At 36.4% G+C, this 23,556-nt stretch overlaps 3 protein-coding genes across 5 annotated transcripts in view; 2 read left to right on the forward strand and 1 right to left on the reverse strand.

The window, feature by feature from the left end:
* Window positions 1-11,354: 11,354 nt before the first annotated feature.
* On the reverse strand, window positions 11,355-13,358 carry LOC144349499 (uncharacterized). Its single transcript, XM_078008065.2, has 3 exons — window positions 13,145-13,358; window positions 12,310-12,450; window positions 11,355-11,841 (listed from the first exon to the last, which is right to left on the reverse strand). Exons 1-3 carry the CDS (start codon window positions 13,356-13,358, stop codon window positions 11,645-11,647), a joined length of 552 nt encoding a protein of 183 aa, XP_077864191.1. The 3' UTR covers window positions 11,355-11,644.
* A 948-nt stretch (window positions 13,359-14,306) lies between these two features.
* Window positions 14,307-16,743, forward strand: LOC146746160 (epithelial membrane protein 1-like). 3 transcript variants are annotated; one of them, XM_085499726.1, is made up of 4 exons: window positions 14,307-14,390; window positions 14,508-14,726; window positions 14,912-15,100; window positions 15,372-16,743. In XM_085499726.1, exons 2-4 carry the CDS (start codon window positions 14,531-14,533, stop codon window positions 15,581-15,583), a joined length of 597 nt encoding a protein of 198 aa, XP_085355852.1. In that variant the 5' UTR covers window positions 14,307-14,390; window positions 14,508-14,530; the 3' UTR covers window positions 15,584-16,743. The 3 variants fall into 3 exon arrangements, with proteins under 3 accessions (XP_085355852.1, XP_085355851.1, XP_085355853.1); XM_085499725.1 differs by having other exon boundaries at window positions 14,317-14,726; XM_085499727.1 differs by having other exon boundaries at window positions 14,317-14,726; window positions 14,912-15,058.
* Window positions 16,744-17,587: 844 nt separating this feature from the next.
* The window catches only part of LOC146746161 (epithelial membrane protein 1-like), a 195,816-nt gene continuing 189,847 nt past the window's right edge, over window positions 17,588-23,556 (forward strand). The window contains exons 1-2 of the mRNA XM_085499728.1: window positions 17,588-17,863; window positions 19,663-19,800. Of these exons, the coding sequence (XP_085355854.1) occupies window positions 17,665-17,863; window positions 19,663-19,800 (337 nt within the window). The 5' untranslated portion in view covers window positions 17,588-17,664. The remainder of the gene's footprint in view (window positions 17,864-19,662; window positions 19,801-23,556) is intronic.

Raw genomic sequence — 23,556 nt, forward strand, 5'->3', positions numbered from 1 at the left:
CTTGAAAGTGTACTGTTTAGTTAGATCTTTAATCTTCAGTTTTCCAATATCCCACCACAGCTGGATGTTATTGAAATGCGCCTTCTTTTTACGCCATGTGAGCCAGTAATCATTAATTATTTCACAGAAAACTTGATCGTCAAGAAGACTAGAATTAAAACGCCATACAGGGTTATGATTTCTTATAGACTTTATTGAAAGACAAAGTGTAACAAGGCAATGATCGGAGAAATTATAATGTGGACAGATAGAACTACTTTTAATTCTAGACGCAATACATTTGGATACATAGAATGTGTCTATACGGGATTTGCATTCATTTCTTCTCCAAGTAAACTGTTTGGCTAATGTGTTGCATTGACGCCATGCATCAACAAGTTTAAACCGACTTAAAATATTGGAGAGGAAATTTGCAGATAAAAGTGTGGTTCATGGCTTTCAGCTCTATCATTCTCAGGGCATAGGGTACGATTGAAGTCGCTCCCAATGACAAGTGGGTCGTTATTTAAGCTGTTCAAAAACGTTTTTAAAACTTTAAAGAATTCAAGACGTTCAAACCCGTTTGTCGGAGCATACACATTAATTAAATGCACCGGAACGCTATCAACCACGGCATGTATGTGCAAAAGACGCCCAGCAACGACATTATTTAGATTTAAAATGTTAACATTTTTATTTGGTTTAAAAAGTATGGCAACACCAGCAGAACGTGAACTTTCCTGTGAAAAATACATAGGTGCTTTCCATACCACTTGCCACCTTATCAGAAGGTACGGCATGCGTTTCCTGGAGAAAACAAAAATCAGTGAAGTGGTTTTGTTTAATAAATTCAAACACTTGATATCTCTTGAAAGAATCACGACAACCATGTAAATTCCAAGTAATTCCTGAGAAGCTCGCCATGAGTAAGGACACAAGAAACAGAACAAGTGCATAGACAAAAACATAGGCGCAACTATTTGATGTATTAATAACTTTAATCAGTATTAGTGGTTAGTAGTTTAATTCAACTTAGGTATTTTACTACCAGCAGTAGTGCAAATACCTCGTTTTGCGTCTAATAATTTATCGCTGCGTTTGTTCGTAATTCTGGGCATTCTAGAGATGCCGATACTTGACGCGATTCTACAAGTCAAACGCCTTATGCGAATTTTTTTCCTTTGGAGGGAAGTCGTTATTTTTCCGGAAATGACTTAGAGAGCGTACAAGTACGCGCAGGTCCGGACAAAAACTATTGGCTAGAGCGATCAAATGTTTAGAATTATAAGAGTCATCCACGAATTTTTGTATTTTATCATGCGCCAGAAGGGCTTAGTCTTTTCCACGAAACGAAACGAAACGAAACCCAAACCCAAACCCAAACCCAAACCCTAATCCTAACCCTAACCCTAACTCGCATTTTTGTTTTCATTGGCCCAATAATATCTGAGAAAATTTCACACTGTGAAATACGGACGTGACGATGTTTGAGGTCGTTCAAAATCTAAGGTTAGGGTTAGGGTTAGGGTTTCGTTTCGTTTCGTTTCGTTTTATTTTGTTTCATTTCGTGTCGTGGAAAAGACTAAGCCCGCCAGAAGAGACTTTGATGTTTCGCTTGAATCTTCGTCCTGTAGTAGGCTAGATATATCCGAAAAGTCCGATGCAACTGACTCCAGATCCTCCATATCATCAAATGGAAAAGTGGGTTGTTGATGCTTTGAATCAAACGGATCGATGAACGAAGCATCGACGGAAGAAGAGGATGCCCCGGGAGGCGTAGTTGTTGAGGGAAGGGTTCGTACCATCTCCTCATCGTTATTTGGTGAACGACCTGTTATTGTAGTTATTTCAGTGCTGACAATCTCATTAACATTACAAAGACCTGTACGCGTGGCATCAAGTTGAATGGCATCTGGGCTGGGTTCAATCGAAGTTGAGTCGTCATCACACACGCCAGTCACGTCAGTTTCCATATTATTTTTATCAACATTATCAGTTATTAAAATACTATCTGTTTCAACATCATTTTCAGTTGGGTTTTCATTATTTTCAGTGGTCTCAGTTATTGTGTCATTAACGGCAGTGCTAGTCATAATGTCGGTTGTAGGGTATGTGTAGATGTGTCAAGTGTGTTTTCTGCTTGAGCCGTTTCAACATTTTCACGGCAATTACGCTGGATATGCCCCTTTTTATGGCATTTATGGCACACGATTTCGTCCGTCTACAGGTAAATTCGGACGGTGCGCTGATCGTGTGTGATATTAATAACCCCGTCAAGCGAATTCTCAGCACATATCATGTACACCTGTCGACGGAACGATTTGACATGCCTTAATTCAGGATTTCTGCAGCCCAAAGGAACGTAACGAATACTCGACACCACTCGACCATAATTAGATAGTTCCCTTTCCAATAAAGAGTTCGGAACGTAAGGTGGTACAGCAAACAGTATAACTTTAGTAGAAGGTTTAACTAAAGGTTCAACAAAAATAAATGACAACCCAATAGAAAGACCCTAGCGCAAACCAGTTCGACTGAGGTAACACAATCAACAAAAACAATAACACTACGATTGACACGAGAGGCAGCTACAATACTTGTTGCCCCAACAATAGAGGATATTGCCTGTACATAGGCCTCAATTCCTACACAGATTCGCACTTAATCCCGTGCTTGCGAGTGAGACCCGAAAACGGGTTACCACCTCGTGGGTTTGCCATGAAAGCGACCATCTTGGCAGGCTCACCGGCAAAACCCCAGACAACGAAAAATAAAATCAACCAAAACACGGCAGATTTATGCCTAAACTGAATAGAAAAGTAATGACCGTATGCACAAAGTATTAATGAAACAACGTAGATAAGCAAAAAGGTAAACTTAACTCTCAAAGAGGTGAATTTTCAGCTATTTTGAGGAGCTCAGTGCAGCGATGTGTGAAGCTAATTAGCATTTATTTATTTATTTATTTATTTATTTATTTATTCTAAACTTCAACATAGATATATGTGTTTAAAGAATCCTCATTAGTTAGTGGAAAGTATAGACATATTGTAAAAATATATTAATATACAGGATAAAAAAATACACAGTAAAAGTATTACCAGCATGTCTTGTTAGCACTCCTTTCAAAACACTGAGCTGTGACCTCAAAATTCCGACAATGTGGCAAATCTTACCTAGCCATTGGATATATAATCATAATCCGCCTGGTAAAACAATGCTATTTAAAAGCAGATATCTCTGACGCTGACCGTTACGGTCAATTTTAAACATAAGTTTTTGAAACACTTTCGGTGAACTTTTTCAATGCATTGGAACATCTTCTCTGATATAAATACCTAATAATAGAGCCGTACACCTAATATTACAAATACAATGCACCTACGAGGGCGCTCATAGGCCTCCCTTCGCCAAACGAATTATCATACCATAAAGTTTACTGCCACTGGGTAATTGATGTGGTGAGTAAAAGTCAACGTAGAATCAAAATCACTATATGCCTATCATCTGAATCCAAACTGTGCGTGGTGACACTATGTATATACGTTCTGGGGTTCCGTTTAAGTCATGAGCGGAGAACAACACATTTTTCAGTTTCCCTTAATGCAGCCAATTCATACCATTTTGTAAAGCCAGACAGTCATTATCGCTCTGCATTGTTTTGAAAATCTTCAACTCGTCTACAAAACTTAAAGATTAATAGCAAAAATTGTGAAAAAAACACTAACAATGAAATCAACTGCAATACCTGTGGAGCTTCCGATCTGACTGGATTTAGTTTCCATGTAGAAAGTAGCTTAACGTAACATCGTAGTGTGACTTGTGGTACGTGATCAATGATTGCAGGTGTAGTAAATTTGATTAAATATTGACATCAGCGTTATAGCTTAAACAATATATTTCACGATACATATCAAATATTTACTTGAAAAACGAGAGTCAGTATTAAAACAGGTTGTGTCCCGTCACCTTAAAAGTACGCATTGATGGCACGGTGGAATCTTTGTGAGCATGTTATCAGTCGGCTGCATCGTTAATAGGTAATAATGATGTTCATGTCTGTTTGTTAGTTTGGCAAATGTTAGTTGCAATACAGAATATTAAACACATGTTATTATGCTATAAGACCAATCCTTCTTACACAATAACCACGACTGTTGTTACGACTGTCATTCCTACGACGACAACATTTTGTACACTTTGATGTTGTTATTTTCAGTGTCTGCATAAACAACCCGATACTCTACGTATGATGTAACAGCGATACCACATACAGCCCCACAATTATCTTCTTCTTTATCAACACGGCCTAACAGTCGCCCGTCCGGTGCGAATATTTGTACGCAATTTGTACTTCCAACCAGTATATTATCAAAACGATCAACGGCTACAGAAATCGGACTTTGGAACTGGCCCGCAGCGTTGCCATGGCAGCCGAAACTAGTGATGACGCCGTCTTTATTAAATATGCGAACACAATGGCTACGTTGGTTGGCGACTATTAATCGGTTTTCACTGTTCACTGATAACCCTCATGGACGGTTGCAGATATTAGATTTCATTTTACCAGTGTTCACAATACGGGGGAGGACATTGCGATTGTAGTTTAAAACCTTTGATGTTTTCTTTACTCGGATCCTTGCAACGGTCAATAACGTAGATATTGTTATCGGTATCTCTAGCTATCCCGTGAGGGTTTTCCAAAACATCTTGTCCGAACATTTCTACAAAACGTCCATCTAGAATTCTTATCAGTTACCAAAATGTCACCCTGGACATCAAGCTCTATATCGACTGGAGTGAACGGATATTTCAGTTTAGTATTTTCAAACTTGCCTACTTCGTGCCCAGCCGTAGAGTTAAATATACGATTTCTATTACGCAATGGTTCAGCAGCAATGATTTTATCGTTATAAAAGGCGAGGCCTCATATATATCAGAAGATCGGACTTTTGTTTTCTTTATTCGCGAGAATTGCAAAGCATCTACATTCTTTGGGTTCATGGTAATTCGAAATGTTCCTAATGATTCCACCGAGTTTTAGTCGGGAACAAAGTCAAGGTCAGACATGTCAACGAGTTCCGAGATCTTATTCAATGCAATCGTCACGTGCCCTATAATCTGATTTATTATGCACAAGAACGTGACATGTGGTATTTTCAGATCACACACATTTTTTGCTGATTTCACAATGGTGTCGAGACTACGTTCTTCAGTGGCTATTTTAGTACTTTGTGTTTTATGGTTGGATCTCTGCTCTTCATACATGCGATTAAATTCACTTAGACTTGAGTCATAACGTTTCCTCGCAGACTCATGAGACACCCCCTTTCTCTCCGCTGTTTTCATACACTCGACGAGTTTTCGAGCAATACCATGGTACATCTTCTCTATATCACTTGCCCGCTCCTTAATATTTGAGATCTTTTTCGGTATACCTTCAAGAAGACGCATTAGTGACTCATGTTGGTATTTCCACAACTTATCTATGTTCTTCTGAGTATCATGGTTCCAGTGAGAGCACTTCAAGCATATCGGCACCTCACAATCACTGCAAAACCCAGATATTGTCATGGCAACGTGACGTGGGCAGTTTGGAATGGAATAGCATCGTAAACGTCTTTGTGTCCCATGTGCATGTATATCTAAGCAGCGGGAACACAATGGCCTCTGACACTCAATGCAAATATGAGTTGGAACCTCCCCATCTTTACATGTTTTGCACTTCACTATATTTTTTTCCAGAGTATCGCCCCGAGTTGGTGACCGATGCGATTATGCCCACAGAAGTAAATCCTCAATGAGGGCATTGTGCTTGACTTCCGAGTTACTGTACGTCTTCCCATGACAAATCGGACAGAAGAGTTCACGACTATCATCGTTCATGCAGGTGTTGCAAAACGAATGATGACATGGAAGAATTATAGGTGTTTCGAACTCATTTAAGCACTGTGGACACTGCAAGAGTATGTTTAAGAAGTCCCAGGTCTCAGGGACAGAACTATCTCGCGGTTCGTCAGATATTTCTTCCGTTGCAGATGATTGTGTCATGGAAGACGCTTTCGAATCTGTTGTTGAAGAGGAAGGTGATTGGGATTTGGCGGTCGAAGAACGTCTTGAAGAACTCCGTGTAGATCCACAACGATGACTGGAAAGCAAATGATAAAAATATATTGACCATGATTTTAAAGACCACATGTAATTTATGCTCGAATCTTCCTGTGTACCTATTTTCAAATAAACTATCACCACGACAAGCGATCATACTCACGTTGAAGTCTTTCTGTGTTTAGTCGCTCCACTTTCCATTCTTTTCCCCGACATGGTTTTAGTCCACTTTACTGAAAAAATGATATTATAATATAATATAACAGTATTTTAGATGCATGAATACATCGTTCTGATTGATCGACAGCATGTTTTTAATTATGCAAGCAGTTAAATGGACAATATACCACGGTGTCCTTATATTGGAGAAATAGACCCCAACGTGACACAACAGGATTCTGTCAACGAATCGAACATCGGCAAAATAATATTTTCTTCAAACAATAGCTAGAATGGATATAAAAATGATTTTTGGTTCAAAAAACGAACATGGGATTTTTGGACCAGAGTTCCGTAAATGACAAAATGGTTGCCCTCAGTGTTCTCCGGACGTTTGTTGATCCAGGCCCGTATCCAGCACTTTTGAATAGGGGGTTCGAAAACAACAATAATATATTTGATGTGAAACGTCGTTATTTTAATTTTTAAAAGGAAACAGAGCGAATTCGTTGGTATCTTAGAGGTCTGTTGACGAAATTTGTTATTCTTGGCTTACTTTGTGTTACGTTGTTAAGTTATTTCACATAACATTTTTGAACTATTTCACCGTTCTTAGAGAAGGCGTTCCTGAACCACTACCCCTTCCACCCCACCCACAGCCAAACACACACACACCATAGATCCATGGCGGTAAATTGTTATACACAAAAACGACACGATTGTACGTATCTTAGCATTATTGTCTATGCATTTTAAGGTTTTTCGATTTTCGCATGTGTTAGCGCACATAGCCGTGATACTGTTTCGTGACTGTCAGTATTATTTGCATAATTGCATAGTGTTATTGGCAAAAGATCAGCCCATAGATCATTATATAATGGACATATAAAAACAATGTGAGTTTCGTTTTCTACCACTCTGAATTCAAACGTATTATTACAAAAACTACAAATTCTTTGATATATCGGTATTTTCATGTGTCTGCCTAAATCAATATTAAGTTTATGGCCAAAACAGTGAAAACTCGCCAGTATATATTTTAGCCTATAATTGCTTGCCAATGAATTTAAGTATCTCCCAGGTTCTAATACTACTTTGATTTTTCCGTAAGTACACAGCCTGGATGATTGTGAAATTGAGGCATGCCATTTCTACTGACAACAATATTCATTGAGTAAATATCTCTAAGAAATTTGCAGTATCCCCAACTTGTTATTTAAATCAGACAACGTCGAAACAAGATTTGAACAGGAGATTTTTGTATGTGGGCTGCCCAAGTAAGTATTCCGGTCTACTCTAATTGTTTAAACATTATATGACATGTTTTCTGGTACTAGCTATTTTTCACTTAAAATAATTTCAACCAATATGAGATACAACACTTGAAATAAACAAAGAATAATGGCAGTCTTCAACATTCACCCAACATTCGTAGAACTATCAGTTCGTACCCTCTCGATGATCTCCGAATATTCGTACCCCTATATCTCGCTACCATAACAAATAGCTGTCACAATGATTGCATCAAACAAATTAAATGCTCTATCCAATGACATACCACCAAGTTTTTTACAGTATATAAATGTTTTGGTTCACTGTAAATCTGTTTTTTTTTTCATCATCTTTTTCATCATATGTTACCGAAAAAAATTATAAGATATTGAGATATATGCTTGCCATAAAAAATAGCAATATGTCCTAAAACAGACAAAACATTCTAGCTTCACTGTATTTTATTGAGCGATTACGGTGGCTCCTTATTTTATTTCATTAACATATTTTTTTACATGATATGTCATTTATGTAAAAATAAAACTGACAATAGTTTGTGTAGCACACTACTCTGATAACACAGACTTTGGCATATCACACAATACATTACATAAGTTATCCTCATTGGATGTAACTTTGCGAACGTATCCACAACACGATAAATATCGATTTGTTGATGAATGTGGAGCAAAGCTAGAGCTTGCCCCATATGTGTATTCAATCTCGCAGCTTGTCACGGAAATGGTCACAAATATTATTCATAAAATATGTTTGAAAAGTATAATTCATAGCATAGTTTCAATGCTGAAGCAGCACAGTGGAGTAAATTGTTGGCTCTTAGATCTATACAACCCGTGATCGAACTATTTTGCTGATTATAAATCTTCGGTATTTTTTTCAATGATCTTTTCAACCCGTGGCTGTACACTATTTTCCAATAGCACAGGCTACACGCACTAATACAATAAGTTGACTACATTTGGCTGATTTATAACAACTTGCTTATTTATAACGACTTTTTTGGATTGACTACTGTTTAGCCTGCAAACTCAGCAACAGCCAATCAAAGCCGGTATAACTTCACGATTGAAGCTCGTTGCCATCAAAATGCTTATTACTATGCAATTTCAACCGAGTCTGATGTTGGTCAAGTGATTTAAACGATGATAATTATTTTAATTATTACTGTTTGTTTTAATATGTACTAATTTACGACCATAATTATATTCACTTCCAAAATTTAGGGGGTTCGACTGAACCCCCCGAACTCCCCCAAAATACGGGCCTGCTGATCCTCAAACTGCAATCAGGTATGCGGCGCCAGTCATCGCGTGTATTTTCTTTTAAATAATGTCGATTAAGACGAATAAACCTCACACCCTCAAAATATGGGTAAGAATTTGCCTCATCATTCGGTGTATCTATAATCGAGAAATTCTAGTTCCAGGGCCTATTTTTATTTTACCACTGTTGCGGGCATTACTTTTAAGATTTTGTATTATATTTCAACATGGTTTTTGATGTTTACAAGCTTTTTCCTTGTCTCAGAATTACTTTTAAGGATGTAGTAGACTTTCGTTGGGCAAAACAGAAAAAGCTTGATAATAATAAATAATAATGATTAATGACTAACATTTTTTTTACATGTTATTGTAGCCCTTGCAACACTCTATCCAAAAATTATGATAACACTAGTATCAACGTTAATTACGTCACTTGACAGTTAAATAAACAAAATCCATTGTTCTGCTATTTTTTACTGCTACTAGAAAACGAAAACAGTTAGCCAACACATTTTTATGAGAAAAGGAAGACTACAATGTTCTCAAAAATAATGTAAAATAGATAGTTTCTGTTTGTGTATAATATAATACAAATGACCAATCAGAGCCGAGTATACCACCATAATTTGATCAGTTCGCATAATATAAATACCGTCTATCGCACGTGTATATTTATCGCCTCTGGGGATGGTTATATAAAATCTTCATAAGATATATGTTGACATGTGTAAATGATTACATCAGCTAAACAATGCTTTTAATCTGGATGAACCTTGTTACTCGATAATACAACCTTGTTATATGTACCAAGGACAACCCTCGTATTAAACACTGCAGACACTTGCACGACTTTTGGCCGCGATTTTGTCGTGGAAAGTCGTGCCATTTTGGGACACAAACTGGGAGGCTCCCACACTGTTCACGACTAGTTCACGCATAGTTCACGACGAGTTCACAAACAGTTTGCGCATAGTTAACGACCCGGTCGCTAAATTTTGTCGTGACCAAAATTTTGAACATTTCAAAACTCTCGTCCCGACATGGCACGCAGTCACGATGGGCTTACGCACACTTCACACCAGTTTACGCCTATTGTGGACTGGAGTCGTGCCAATGCGTGCCAAAAGTCGTGCAAATGCTAGCCTTTGTTTACAGTGCCGCAAATATAGGCCTTACAGCGGAAAACAACTAACCACGTCACAAGACAATACGTTTGTGACAAGGACTTGTTGATTCATGTGTAATAAATGGGGAAATATAGAAAAAACAGGAAATGTAGCTAGCAAAACGACTGTCATAGATCATGTAGCATGTATATAGATACTCTATCCGACCGAGACTCCAACCTCCACACGCACACGTAGGCATTCATAGATCAGCAATACCATTCAGTCCCACAACTGTCAATAAATTGTAACGTTAAAGGCGAGTTCCTCATACAGTAAATGAAATAATGTGACACTTGGTTATGTTAGACTTACCAAAATAATAATAACAATAGCAATGACACAGAAATTACATAAGTACTATACGTGAGTGGAGGCATCGTCATAGTGATATAATGTGACGGAATATACGGGTTGACATAAGCGTAATGATTGAATCCCGGATGTACATTAATACATCACATTGAGAACACATTACCTAAATACACCAATCTGGTAAGTTCCGTATACTTTTATACAAGGGCTAAGTAGGAAAACTCATTCGATTCACTGACGTCAATTCACTTCAGGTGCTCGCACTGAAACAACTTTTTTTCGTCTTGCTGGTTTTTTCCGTCTAACGTGTATGGCGCCCTCACAGTACAAGGTCGTAACCGGACACGCGGTTAAGCATTAACGAGACAGCCGTCCACATAATATACACATCATGCATGCAGGCTTTTTTTCCTTAATATCATTTAAATTATTAAGGACCCAAGCCCGAAGGCTGAGGCCCTTCTTGATATTGTCCGGTTTTATTTTAAGAGGTCCCTCTTATTAATGTCCGTTTTTCCTCCCTCAACGTCTTTCTTCCGTAACATTTTCTTCGTGTTTAAGGGGTTTAGTAATTTTGATTTTTTTTGTAGCATCACTGGCTGATAAAATGATGTCAAATAAGTTGACATAGGTGACATCACTAAGGAAGTCTCGCCACCTTATGTTTTCAACGGTTCTTATTGATGGAAAGTAGATTAAGAGTAGGACCGGATGTAAACAAATGAAGATTAACGCAATGATATTTTGGAGCAATAGAATGGTCACAGTTAAATGATAATAGAGTTTCATATATTTATTTCGATGCACTAGATTCAGCGGGGTGGAAAGAAGACGTATGAAAATGTCGACAAAATTGATTAAGTAACCATAACGACTATATATTGTATATATATATTATATGTATATAGAGTACAGTATATAACGATTTGAAATGTATCGATTAAAAATGACGTATACTTATATCTCGTGATCTTATAAATGACATATCAATGAAATACAGGAATTAAGACATGATTTAAGCATCTCAAAAAGATGGTTCTACTAGTATTATTTGAAACAATTATCACGCAATCATTGTGTACACGGTAATTTTAAACATTTGTGTTGTATATATATGTTTAATATTCGGATGGATATCAATCACACAGACACGCAATATATGTTCTTGTCTGGTTAAGATAAGTTAGCGCGCGATCAGTTCTTGTTCTTGCCTGAGTGACACCTAAACTTCTCGAGAAATAGAAACACACATTTCGCAGCGAATGAGTATTATCAACCATATCACTCACAGTGTACTTTTCGTGAAGCGACACTTGCTACTGTGATTGCTAACATCACTAGATTATAGACTCAGTATGTAAATTATTTAATGGAGATGTAGTCGTGCTTATTAATTCGTCTGTGTTCCAATATCAGGATGGCGCCCGCAATCAGCGATACGACTATGGCTTGCCATGCAACTAGTACGGAGTTACCGATATGATACACCTGACCGCTCTCTTCAATGTCGGATTTCGCCATCGTCGTGTAGACGCTCGTTGCGATGACTACGGGTATAACTAAAAAATAACAACATGATATTAACATGACAAATTACAACAATTACTAGACTCTAAATGTATTCCTTTCTGTGATTTTTGGTTATTGCAATATGTGTCTATACAATGTATATATATATATATCAGATTAACGCGCATGCGCAGGCACGTATTGCTTTACACAACCTCTGCGGTGCGTGTATGTTTAGTTATGCTACTTTTAGTGTAAAATATACCAAACGAAATGGTATATATTCTAGTGTATATTATATTGATTATGTTGCGTTATTGAGTACTAATTCACCCGACCGAATCTTTGAATATAGCTTCTGAGAGGCCAGTTACATATAATTTCATAAATAATGGCGTATTTCTGTAGAATAACTATCATATGTGACTGTGTCAAAATCTCTTAGGACTGGACAGTTACTAAACTAAAAATTAACTTATTGGTGAGTATTTTTGACTAACTCTCTTGACGAGTATTACCTGAAATCCAAACGACAATACCAGCAAATTTAAGTTTCTTGTTGAACTGCTGTACCAAGTATGCCACAACTAGCATAAATATAACGTAAAACGATAGCAAACACGATATTATCATCATTGATCGTGCGACGTGTACGTAGACTGTAAATAAATAAATAAATAAATAAATAAATAAATAAATAAATAAATAAATAAATAAATAAATAAATAAATAAATAAATAAATAAATAAATAAATAAATAAATAAATAAATAAATAAATAACCCATCCGTAATTAAACTTCCATCATATATGCGGTATATTAATATCTAGCAAGAATACATGCGATTCAACAGTTTTTAAACATCCGTATGCGTGTAATTCTTATAAAGTAACTAGTAAAAGAAATATTAGTAATTGACGGCATGCAAGCATCGAGACATGTGTTTGTGAGCTTAATCAGTGTCGTTGCATTATGTCGCCTTCTATTGTTTTTTATTTTATTATTTTATTATTATTTATTATTTTAATTGAGTAACTATAGCAACGGGAGGGGACTGTCAGTAAAAATAATTTCCTATTACACATCGCACTGCGTTGTGGCAGTCACGTACTTAAATTCAGTCAAGAACAAGAGCAAACAAATTTGACCTGGTCAGAAAACAGATATCAGCAGAATAGCGGCCGTTGCTAGACATGTGCACATATATTGTACAATAGGAAATGTCTCTAAAAATGACCACACTCTCATTTGTTGGACAGTTAGCCATTTATTTTGCTACTGTATAAATGTGTTCGTTGATGTCGTTTCTAGTATAGCAATTGTAGTTTGTGGACTGGATTCATTTGTACTCACCTTCTACGTCCGATAAACGATATTCAATGCAGATCTGTGTACCATCTACAGTCTGACATGTGTACCACAATCCCGTATTTGTGTCAGTCTCCTTAATAGTGTACCAGTATTTCGAACCAGTACTATACATATAAAGACCAGATGCAACAAGCCCAAGTAGAATCCCAAAAAACGGGCGCCAACTGCGGTATGAATCGATCCGTACATCTGCCATTTTAAACAAGTGAGAGAACTAGTATTAATATCACGGATAATTTTTTGGTGAAGTAGACTGAATTATCCAAATAAAACCGCTAAGTCATTGCATGAGCAATTCATATCAGGTCAATATATTTGTCATGTGACTTCGCGTCTAATAGTCATTCATTGTTCAGTTCAAAGTTCGCCGCGCGTGATACCTTCTTCTGATTCCAATCGTCGTTGAGAGGCGGGGGGCTTCATGGCAACACGACTGTCATACTTTCTCACTTCAATTTATTTCTCCATCTATACGAAGCGATGCACAAAGCATAACTATTCTACAACTTATAAAATGAGTTCCATGCCTAATTTCAAAGACATTTGGGCCGACTTCAATGAATCAGGACTAAATGAGACTACCCCCATTTGTCTTGCTGTTGTCGCAAACTACAGATACTGTGATATCATTTTTTTAATCACACATTCGACATCGACATCTCGACAGTGGAACCATTATGCTTATATTTCTGTAAGCACCGTGAACAACAATGAACATGAAAACGAAAGACATAATTCGACCTCTGCAGAGTTGGAAAGTAACATGTGCAACCAAAAACCAATCAGTTTTTCACAAAATGTGTTCTCAGGTATATTTTTCCGCAATGTTAGGTTCATTATTCAACGGCTCTTTAGTGTGATTCAAGGATGCATACATACACACACACACTCACTAAACATTTACAGGTACTTTAGTATAGACAAAGGCAACCGAATTTCACGGCAAAAGAAATTAAATCGCATAATAATAAGTGATGATTATGCTAGTAATTCTCAAAAAAAAAAAAAAAAAAAAAAATACGCATGCGTTCTTTCGTTGACTCGGTTTGACCTTCATTCTGCTTCATGACGGAAATAGGGGAAAGTTCTGATAACGTCACTACCAGGAAGTTTTACATTGTATCACGTGTAAGCTGCTATTTATATTCTGACACAAACAACACACGAAACTAAAAGACTGACGGAAAGTGCTGCTGCTCAAGGAGGCGCAATTAAAATTCATTGAGCGGTGAGCACTTGTAAATATCTTTCAATAAATCTGCTCGTTACCAAGAACAACAAGTTTTAATTTGCGTGTTTTTAGATTCCAATTGATCGCATTGTGATATATTCTGCTCGTTATCAGCTGATGTTCTGTCACCAAGAACAATGGCACATAAAGAGACAGTTATTGGCTGCGGGTTGATACTAACGGTGTTTCTACTAGACCTAATATCAACTGTTTCAGTTTCATGGCTGGAGTTGTCGACGAACACACATACCACTCTGCTCGGACTATGGACTCGATGTGACTCGTACAACAACAGTGGATACGATTGTACAGACCTCCATCCGCAGTCATACAGTATGTCACTGTTTACACCTTAGTATACGGCTACAATACACTGTCTATGTCATATATGTGTAACAGCTTGCGGGGGTCATTGTTCATTATTTTACTGTGTTGTTGTGCCAGAAAGTGAAATGGTAGTGGGCGTCATGTTTGATTCTATTTTGTGGTTCAGTAGTTTTGTTATGTTTCGTCCACAGATTTCACACACGCTACGAGAGTCTTCATGGTTATTTCCTGCGTGGTGGGTTTAATTATTTTCATTCTTAGTCCCCAGATTTACCGCGAACCTTTTGGAATTGTGGGTACAACTACCAAATGGGTGCCCGCATGCATGTGCGGTATAGGTGAGTTTAATACATGGAATCCCGCGTTCTTTATCACCATAGGTAAGAAATGTTACATATGACTGGTAAGACACTACGCACTGTTGGAATGTCTTTATGAGAAATAAATAAAATTACATTATTTTTACCTTAGAGTACCGTTGCAGGAAACAGTTATGTACTATTTGTTCAGCACAATGTTACTACTGAGTCTTGAAATTTAGAGGAGGAATAACACAAAATATATTTTATTTTACTAATAATACTAGTAGATCTTTTTATGTTCATCGTTGATTAAGCGTCAAGATCAGCGGATTGATTTGCTTTCTTTCAGCTATGCCCGTGATTATCGGCACGACGATATATCTGATACAGTCTGAAAAATTACGGCAGACGTACCACATTGGTTACTCTATTATACTTGGTTGGATATCTATTCCGCTGTCACTGATTGGTGGATGTGTTTTAAGGAGAGCGTCAACTCACCGCACGCCAAATGATTCGAGTGTACTTCAATCAACTGCGCAATTAACATTATTAACTTGAAAAAAACTTGTCGAACGAATAAAAACTAGTTAATTGTTAAGGTACAAACCGACCGATTAGGCCCGAGTTGTGTTCCATATACATACTTGTAAACTAAAGATATGATCAAACACAACAGAGAATCATTTCCCCTGAACCTTTAGTGTGGGTGTGGATGAAACTATGGAAAATGTTTAACCAGTTGAAAAACACTAAAAACACCTATTTAAAACAGAATAAATCTGTTGGGAGTATTATGATCGTTCATTTGACAACAGACCACAGCTGATTTGACAGCAAGGCGCCCTCTGTGTTGAATTTACCGACTCCAAAACCTGGCGATTTCACGATATCTGTATTTCCAAATCGTGAAAAACAATTATTTGGTATTTTTAAATTTTATTAATTTTCTTCATTATCATGTCAATAATTTTAAATAGTTAGTTGTCCAGGCTTTCGCCTTCTGCCTTATATTTTTGTGCAACACACTATGAAATATGTATGTTAGTAAGGCCAGGGAAATATAAAACAATACGATTAAGACTTTCCGTTTTCGGCATTGTGAAATTATTTCGTTTTTGAGAGTAAAAAACCTTGAAAAAGCTGATTTTGACAAAATAGTTCAGAAATTAAGAATAATTCTTTAAGAATTATTAAGAATAATTCTTAACCAAACATATTCCCTGTGCACCCATAAATAATTTTCAGAATTACCGATTACACAAGAATATTATAACAAAATTGCTATATTCTCTATATTTTTGCTTTTTATTTGTTTTGAACTATGACTGATAGAAGCTGATTGAAATTACAAACTATATAGTGTGTTCAACAACTCATTTATGAACATTAACTTTAATAAATATGATTTACTTGGTAAAAATACTGTATTTTTCTGCATAAAAACGAAAGAATGTCGAAAAAGAAAAGTCTTTATCGTCGTGTTATAAATATATTGATTAAATAGGAAAAACTAAACAGTTTGAACATTAAACATCAACATAAGGCTTAAGTAAGGACATGTTCAAATTATATTTAAAAAGATTGCTGAAGACTTTATTTTATGTGGTAAGATATTCCTAATCCGTGAGTGGTTCTGGAAGAACGGGGAATGTTTAGTTTTGTAGTGTGATACTGTATATTGATGGTACATTAAATTGTTATTTATCATTAACTGAGAACTCTGTTCTGGTCTGAGTATTCGTTAAATCAATGATATTCTCAAATACGCATGTTAAATAAGCTTTCTAGCGGAAACTTGATGCGCCCTTTTTACGTTATGTTTACTTACAGTTTGATTAGGTATAATGATAATACAACTGTTGACTCCCGACATTTCAGCCTAGGTCAACATTTGTGTAATACTAACACACGGCTTTCTTAAATAATTTCACATTTACCTTAGTATAAGGTTTAAGGGTGATGTCTGAGGCTACATGAAAAACGACTCATTTTTGTTGTAGAGTTGATCACTTGTGGTAACGCAAACCTGAATCAATTTAGTTTCTGTTTTGAACTGATTGCCGTCTTGTTATAAAATTACAGACACAATTTAAATCATTACTATTAAGATTCCGGGAAAACATTTATTTAAGTTCATCATATACTGTAACAACGGAATACAGGCATAATGCAACTGACTAAATGGAACGTGTGTTTGTTCTTCATTGGCATCGGCACAAGGTGGGGGGGGGGGAGAAAGGGGGCGATCACCCTAAGAAAAAAATTATTCCTGCCGCCGCCTCTGTTCTTTCAAAACAAGAATTCACGGTGCGGGACCTTGGGAGTTCACTTACCCTTTCACATAAATAACGCTGTTATTTTCTACTGTGGGAATGTATATTCAATTAACCTCGAATAATATTGAACATGATCACCTTATGAAACGTAGGTGACATTTAACTACAGTGAATGGGCCAGACTGTTTCTATGAAACCAAGGTTCGTTTCCCTTTTGTTAATCTGATTGCCTGAAACCAAAGCTCACCATGTATCACGTGATACAAATCACCTGATACGTGTATGATTCAACAATGACGAGCCCAAAGTTTTAGAACACATTGCGCAGTTGCATTTAACCATGTACTGCAATTTGGTAGAACAATGAAACATACTCCTCAAATAGTTGCTTTCACGGCGACACTAGTGGCGTTTTTTTTAAATCTTGTATCCACCGTATCCGTATCTTGGCTACAATCCGACAACGAGGTCAACTCTACACTCATTGGGCTATGGCGGGTTTGTAAGTCATGGAACGACGGTACGTACACATGCGAAAACATCTACGGTCAAAAAAACTACGGTAAGTGCAGACACATTTATGATATATGAAAGTCTTAAGCACCACATACACGTACTTTGTGGTACTTTTTCAAGGGTGTATAACATACACGCCTCTATATCAGGTAATCGTGCTAAGGCCCAAAGGTCATCATGTTTACTCGACATACCATAAACTGCAATAATTTCTTATGTCAATTAAATTGATAATAATGTTTTAAGTCATATTATTATAAGGTTATTACGAGGATACCTCAAAGTATACACAGAGACAGTACAGCGGGAGTTTCGATGCGACAGCATACTGTCTGGGTGCATACTTTGAGGTATCTTCGTAATAACCTTATTATTATACATCTTTTCCTTCCAAGGATACACCATGGGAATGCCGAAATTCAAATTGCTTAGAACAAAATCAGCGAACTTCTTCGTGTAGAGTCCGGTCAAACTCTGGTGCATGTTTGTATGTCCCCGTTAGGACGAAGTCCGAAAACGGGAACTATATTAATTTGGGTTCCGTGCGTCCATGTGTCCGTGCGTTCGTGTGTCTGTCCGGAGCCATTTCTCGGACACCCTTTGACATGCAGATAATGTATGGTGACCTACATATGCATGCCAATGTTATGATTCAATTAAATATGGTTAACTGGCAGCCATTTTGTCCCTCAAATTTGCTAAAATCTGATATTTAAACGTGTTTGGAACTGTTTCTCGGAGATGAACAGGGTGATTTCATACTTTGTATGGTGATCATGCATATTGGGTTATAGGTGCACGTCACTTTCTTTTCGAGATTCGGTCGAAGATGGCCGACTGCCGGCCATTTTGTTTTTCTTAGTGTTCATGCTGATTCCTCAATAAGATATGTCCTGATTCAGTTTAAAGTTTGTACATAGGTACTATACTTCAAGATAACACGACACCATGTTTTAGGGCGATTTCAATCAAACTTTTTTATGATGATCATGTGTATCGGGTTACACGTGCATGTCATATTTTTTTCGAAATCTGAACCCTAATGGCCGACTCACGACCATTTTTTTTTGTCCTGATTTCTCTGAAAGATATGATTTAGTTCAAAGTTTGTACATATGTAGTAAACTGCAAGGTATCACAACAACATGTTTTGTCTTGAGGTTTGATAAAATTTGTCGAAATGGTGGCTGGCCATTTTATCAAAGAAACGTAAAATCACATTCTGTAACATGTCCGGAACTTTTTCTTGTAGCTGAACAGAGCGATATGGCCTGATTCAGTTCAAAGTTGAATAGGGCATTTTCAATCTAGCTTTGTATGACGACCTTGCATATTAGGTTATGGTGTAAGCCGTAATTCTTTTGGAGATACTTGAACAACAATACCCGACTGGCTGCTTTTTTCTTTCATGCTATTTCCTCCGTAAGATATAGTCCAATTCAGTTCAAAGTGTACACGTAGGAAACACAATCTCTCTGTGTTAGTGTTAAAAAGACATTGATTTTTCATTTCTACAAGTCACTTGTACTGAACATTTACATCGACTACAGATAAAACTGAACGGGGACTATGCATTCTCAATGCTTCTTTTTGATATTAGATTACGTGCGTAATCATTCCATATTTGGAATTCGCGTTTCCCAATATGGTAGAATGAAAATACCCCGTAAAATACCGCAAAATTACGGCATGCTGTAACTTATGGCGTTACAGTGACATATGTATAATAATATTTAGCATTTATGATAAGGCAGATGTTTCACAAACCATGTTGTACCATTGTTATTTAGCATGCTCATTTGGTATGTGCTGAGATAATTTCTATCTATCTATATTTTCTCATAGCATATGTTAATGCAGCACGTGTCTTCATGGTCATATCCTGTGTACTAGGTTTGGTGTATATGTTCTTCATACCAAGAGTGGAGTTCGGCGAAAAACGCACCACCTCAAAAATTCAGGTAGCAGCAATGTGTGCAACAGGTAGGTCACTGGTCTATGGGGATCAGTGCCAAAATCATCTATATTTGCTTTGTTTGAGTGTTTTCTTTCTTTATATTGTCCTTAAGTTATCTGGACAACACGTTTTACCTTCTTTATTAGTTCTAGCAACACTGAGGCGTCGACATGCATTCTCTCAACACCCCAGACAAATCTCTGCCATGACACGATCAGACGGCATTTTGATAAAGCCGCATCCCTTAAAAAAGTAATAATTATTTCATCACGTATAGTAATTGTGATTTTGAAAACTTTAATCTTGTCACATTCTCCTACATAGTAGCAAATAATGAAAGTTCGAAAAATGTCAAGCCAATGCCAACCTAATGCAAAGACAATATAAAAATTGTCAAGCCAATGCCAACCTGATGCAAAGAAAATATAAAACTGTCGAGCCAAAGCCAACCTAATGCAAAGACAATACAAAACTGTCGAGCCAATGCCAACTAATGCAAAGACAATATAAAACTGTCAAGCCAAAGCCAACCTAATGCAAAGACAATATAAAACTGTCAAGCTAAATTCAACCTAATACAAAGACAATATCAAAGAGTCAAGCCAAAGTCAACCTAATGCAAAGACAATATACAAATGTCAAGCCAATGCCAACCTAATGCAAAGACAACATTAAACTGTCGATCCAATGCCAACCTAATGCAAAGACAATATAAAACTGTCAAGCCAAAGTCAACCTAATGCAAAGACAATATAAAACTGTCGAGCCAAAGTCAACCTAATGCAATGACAATATAAAAGTGTCAAGCCAATGTCAACCTAATGTAAAGACAATATAAAACTGTCAAGCCAATGCCAACCTAATGCAAAGACAATATAAAACTGTCAAGCTAAATTCAACCTAATACTAAGACAATATAAAAGTGTCAAGCCAAAGTCAACCTAATGCAAAGACAATATAAAAATGTGAAGCCAATGCAAACCTAATGCAAAGACATATTAAACTGTCGATCCAATGCCAACCCAATGCAAAGACAATATAAAAATGTCAAGCCAAAGCCAACTAATGCAAAGACAATATAAAAATGTTGATCCAATGCCAACCTAATGTAAAGACAATACAAAACTGTCAAGCCAATGCCAACCTAATGCAAAGACAATATAAGGCTTTCGATCGAAAGCCAACCAAATGCAAAGACAATATAAAAATGTCGATCCAATGCCAACCTAATGAAAAGACAATATAAAAATGTCAAGCCAATGCCAACCTAATGCAAAGACAATATAAAAATGTCAAGCCAAAGTCAACCTAATGCAAAGACAATATAAAAATGTCAAGCCAATGCCAACCTAATGCAAAGACAATATTAAACTGTCGATCCAATGCCAACCTAATGCAAAGACAATATAAAAATGACAAGCCAAAGCCAACTAATGCAAAGACAATATAAAAATGTTGACCCAATGCCAACATAATGTAAAGACAATATAAAAGTGTCAAGCCAAAGTCAACCTAATGCAAAGACAATATAAAAATGTCAAGCCAATGCCAACCTAATGCAAAGACAATATTAAACTGTCGATCCAATGCCAACCTAATGCAAAGACAATATAAAACTGTCAAGCCAAAGTCAACCTAATGCAAAGACAATATAAAACTGTCGAGCCAAAGTCAACCTAATGCAATGACAATTTAAAAGTGTCAAGCCAATGTCAACCTAATGTAAAAACAATATAAAACTATTAAGCCAATGTCATCCTAATGAAAAGACAATATAAAACTGTCAAACTAAATTCAACCTAATACAAAGATAATATAAAACTATCGAGCCAAAGCCAACCTAATGCAAAGACAATACAAAAATGTCAAGCCAAAGTCAACCTAATGTAAAAACATTATAAAACTATTAAGCCAATGTCATCCTAATGAAAAGACAATATAAAACTGTCAAACTAAATTCAACCTAATACAAAGATAATATAAAACTGTCGATCCAATGCCAACCTAATACAAAGACAATATAAAAGTGTCAAGCCAAAGTCAACCTAATGCAAAGACAATATAAAAATGTCAAGCCAATGCCAACATAATGCAAAGACAATATTAAACTGTCGATCCAATGCCAACATAATGCAAAGACAATACAAAAATGTCAAGCCAATGCCAACCTAATACAAAGACAATATAAAAGTGTCAAGCCAAAGTCAACCTAATGCAAAGACAATATAAAAATGTCAAGCCAATGCCAACCTAATGCAAAGACAATATTAAACTGTCGATCCAATGGCAACCTAATGCAAAGACAATATAAAATTGTCAAGCCAAAGCCAACTAATGCAAAGACAATATAAAAATATTGATCCATGCCAACCTAATGTAAAGACAATAAAAAAGTGTCAAGCCAAAGTCAACCTAATGTAAAGACAATATAAAAATGTCAAGCCAATGCCAACCTAATGCAAAGACAATATTAAACTGTCGATCCAATGCCAACATAATGCAAAGACAATATAAAAAAGTAAAACCAAAGGCAACTAATGCAAAGACAATATAAAAATGTTGATCCAATGCCAATCTAATGTAAAGACAATATAAAACTGTCAAGCCAATGCCAACCTAATGCAAAGACAATATAAAACTGTCAAGCTAAATTCAACCTAATACAAAGACAATATTAAAGTGTCAAGCCAAAGTCAACCTAATGCAAAGAAAATATAAAACTGTCAAGCCAATGCAAACCTAATACAAAAACAATATAAAAGTGTCAAGCCAAAGTCAACCTAATGCAAAGACAATATAAAACTGTCGATCCAATGCCAACATAATGTAAAGACAATATAAAAATGTCACGCCAATGCCAACCTAATGCAAAGACAATATAAAACTGTTATGCCAATGTCAACCTAATACAAAGACAATATAAAAGTGTCAAGCCAAAGTCAACCTAATGCAAAGACAATATAAATGTGTCAAGCCAATGCCAACCTAATGCAAAGACAATAGAAAAGTGTCAAGCCAAAGTCAACCTAATGCAAAGAAAATATAAAACTGTCAAGCCAATGCAAGCCTAATACAAAAACAATATAAAAGTGTCAAGCCAAAGTCAACATAATGCAAAGACAATATAAAACTGTCGATCCAATGCCAACATAATGTAAAGACAATATAAAAATGTCACGCCAATGCCAACCTAATGCAAAGACAATATAAAACTGTTATGCCAATGTCAACCTAATACAAAGACAATATAAAAGTGTCAAGCCAAAGTCAACCTAATGCAAAGACAATATAAAAGTGTCAAGCCAATGCCAACCTAATGCAAAGACAATATAAAACTGTCAAGCTAAATTTAACATAATACAACGACAATCTAAAAGTGTCAAGCCAAAGTCAACCTAATGCAAAGACAATATAAAAATGTCAAGCCAATGCCAACTAATGCAAAGACAATATAAAAATGTTGATCCAATGCCAACTAATGCAAAGACAATATAAAACTGTCGAGCCAATGCCAACCTAATGCAAAGACAATATAAAACTGTTGATCCAATGCCAACCTAATGCAAAGTCAATATAAAATTGTAAAGCCAATGCCAACTAATGCAAATACAATATAAAACTGTCGATCCAATGCCAACCTAATGCAAAAACAATATAAAAATGTCAAGCCAAAGCCAACCTAATGCAAAGACAATATAAAACTGTCGATCCAATGCCAACCTAATGCAAAGACAATATAAAAATGTCAAGCCAAAGCCAACCTAATGCAAAGACAATATAAA

The sequence above is a fragment of the Saccoglossus kowalevskii genome, chromosome 5 (genome assembly GCF_978046115.1).
Source record: "Saccoglossus kowalevskii chromosome 5, keSacKowa6.1, whole genome shotgun sequence".
Classification (NCBI taxonomy): domain Eukaryota; kingdom Metazoa; phylum Hemichordata; class Enteropneusta; family Harrimaniidae; genus Saccoglossus; species Saccoglossus kowalevskii.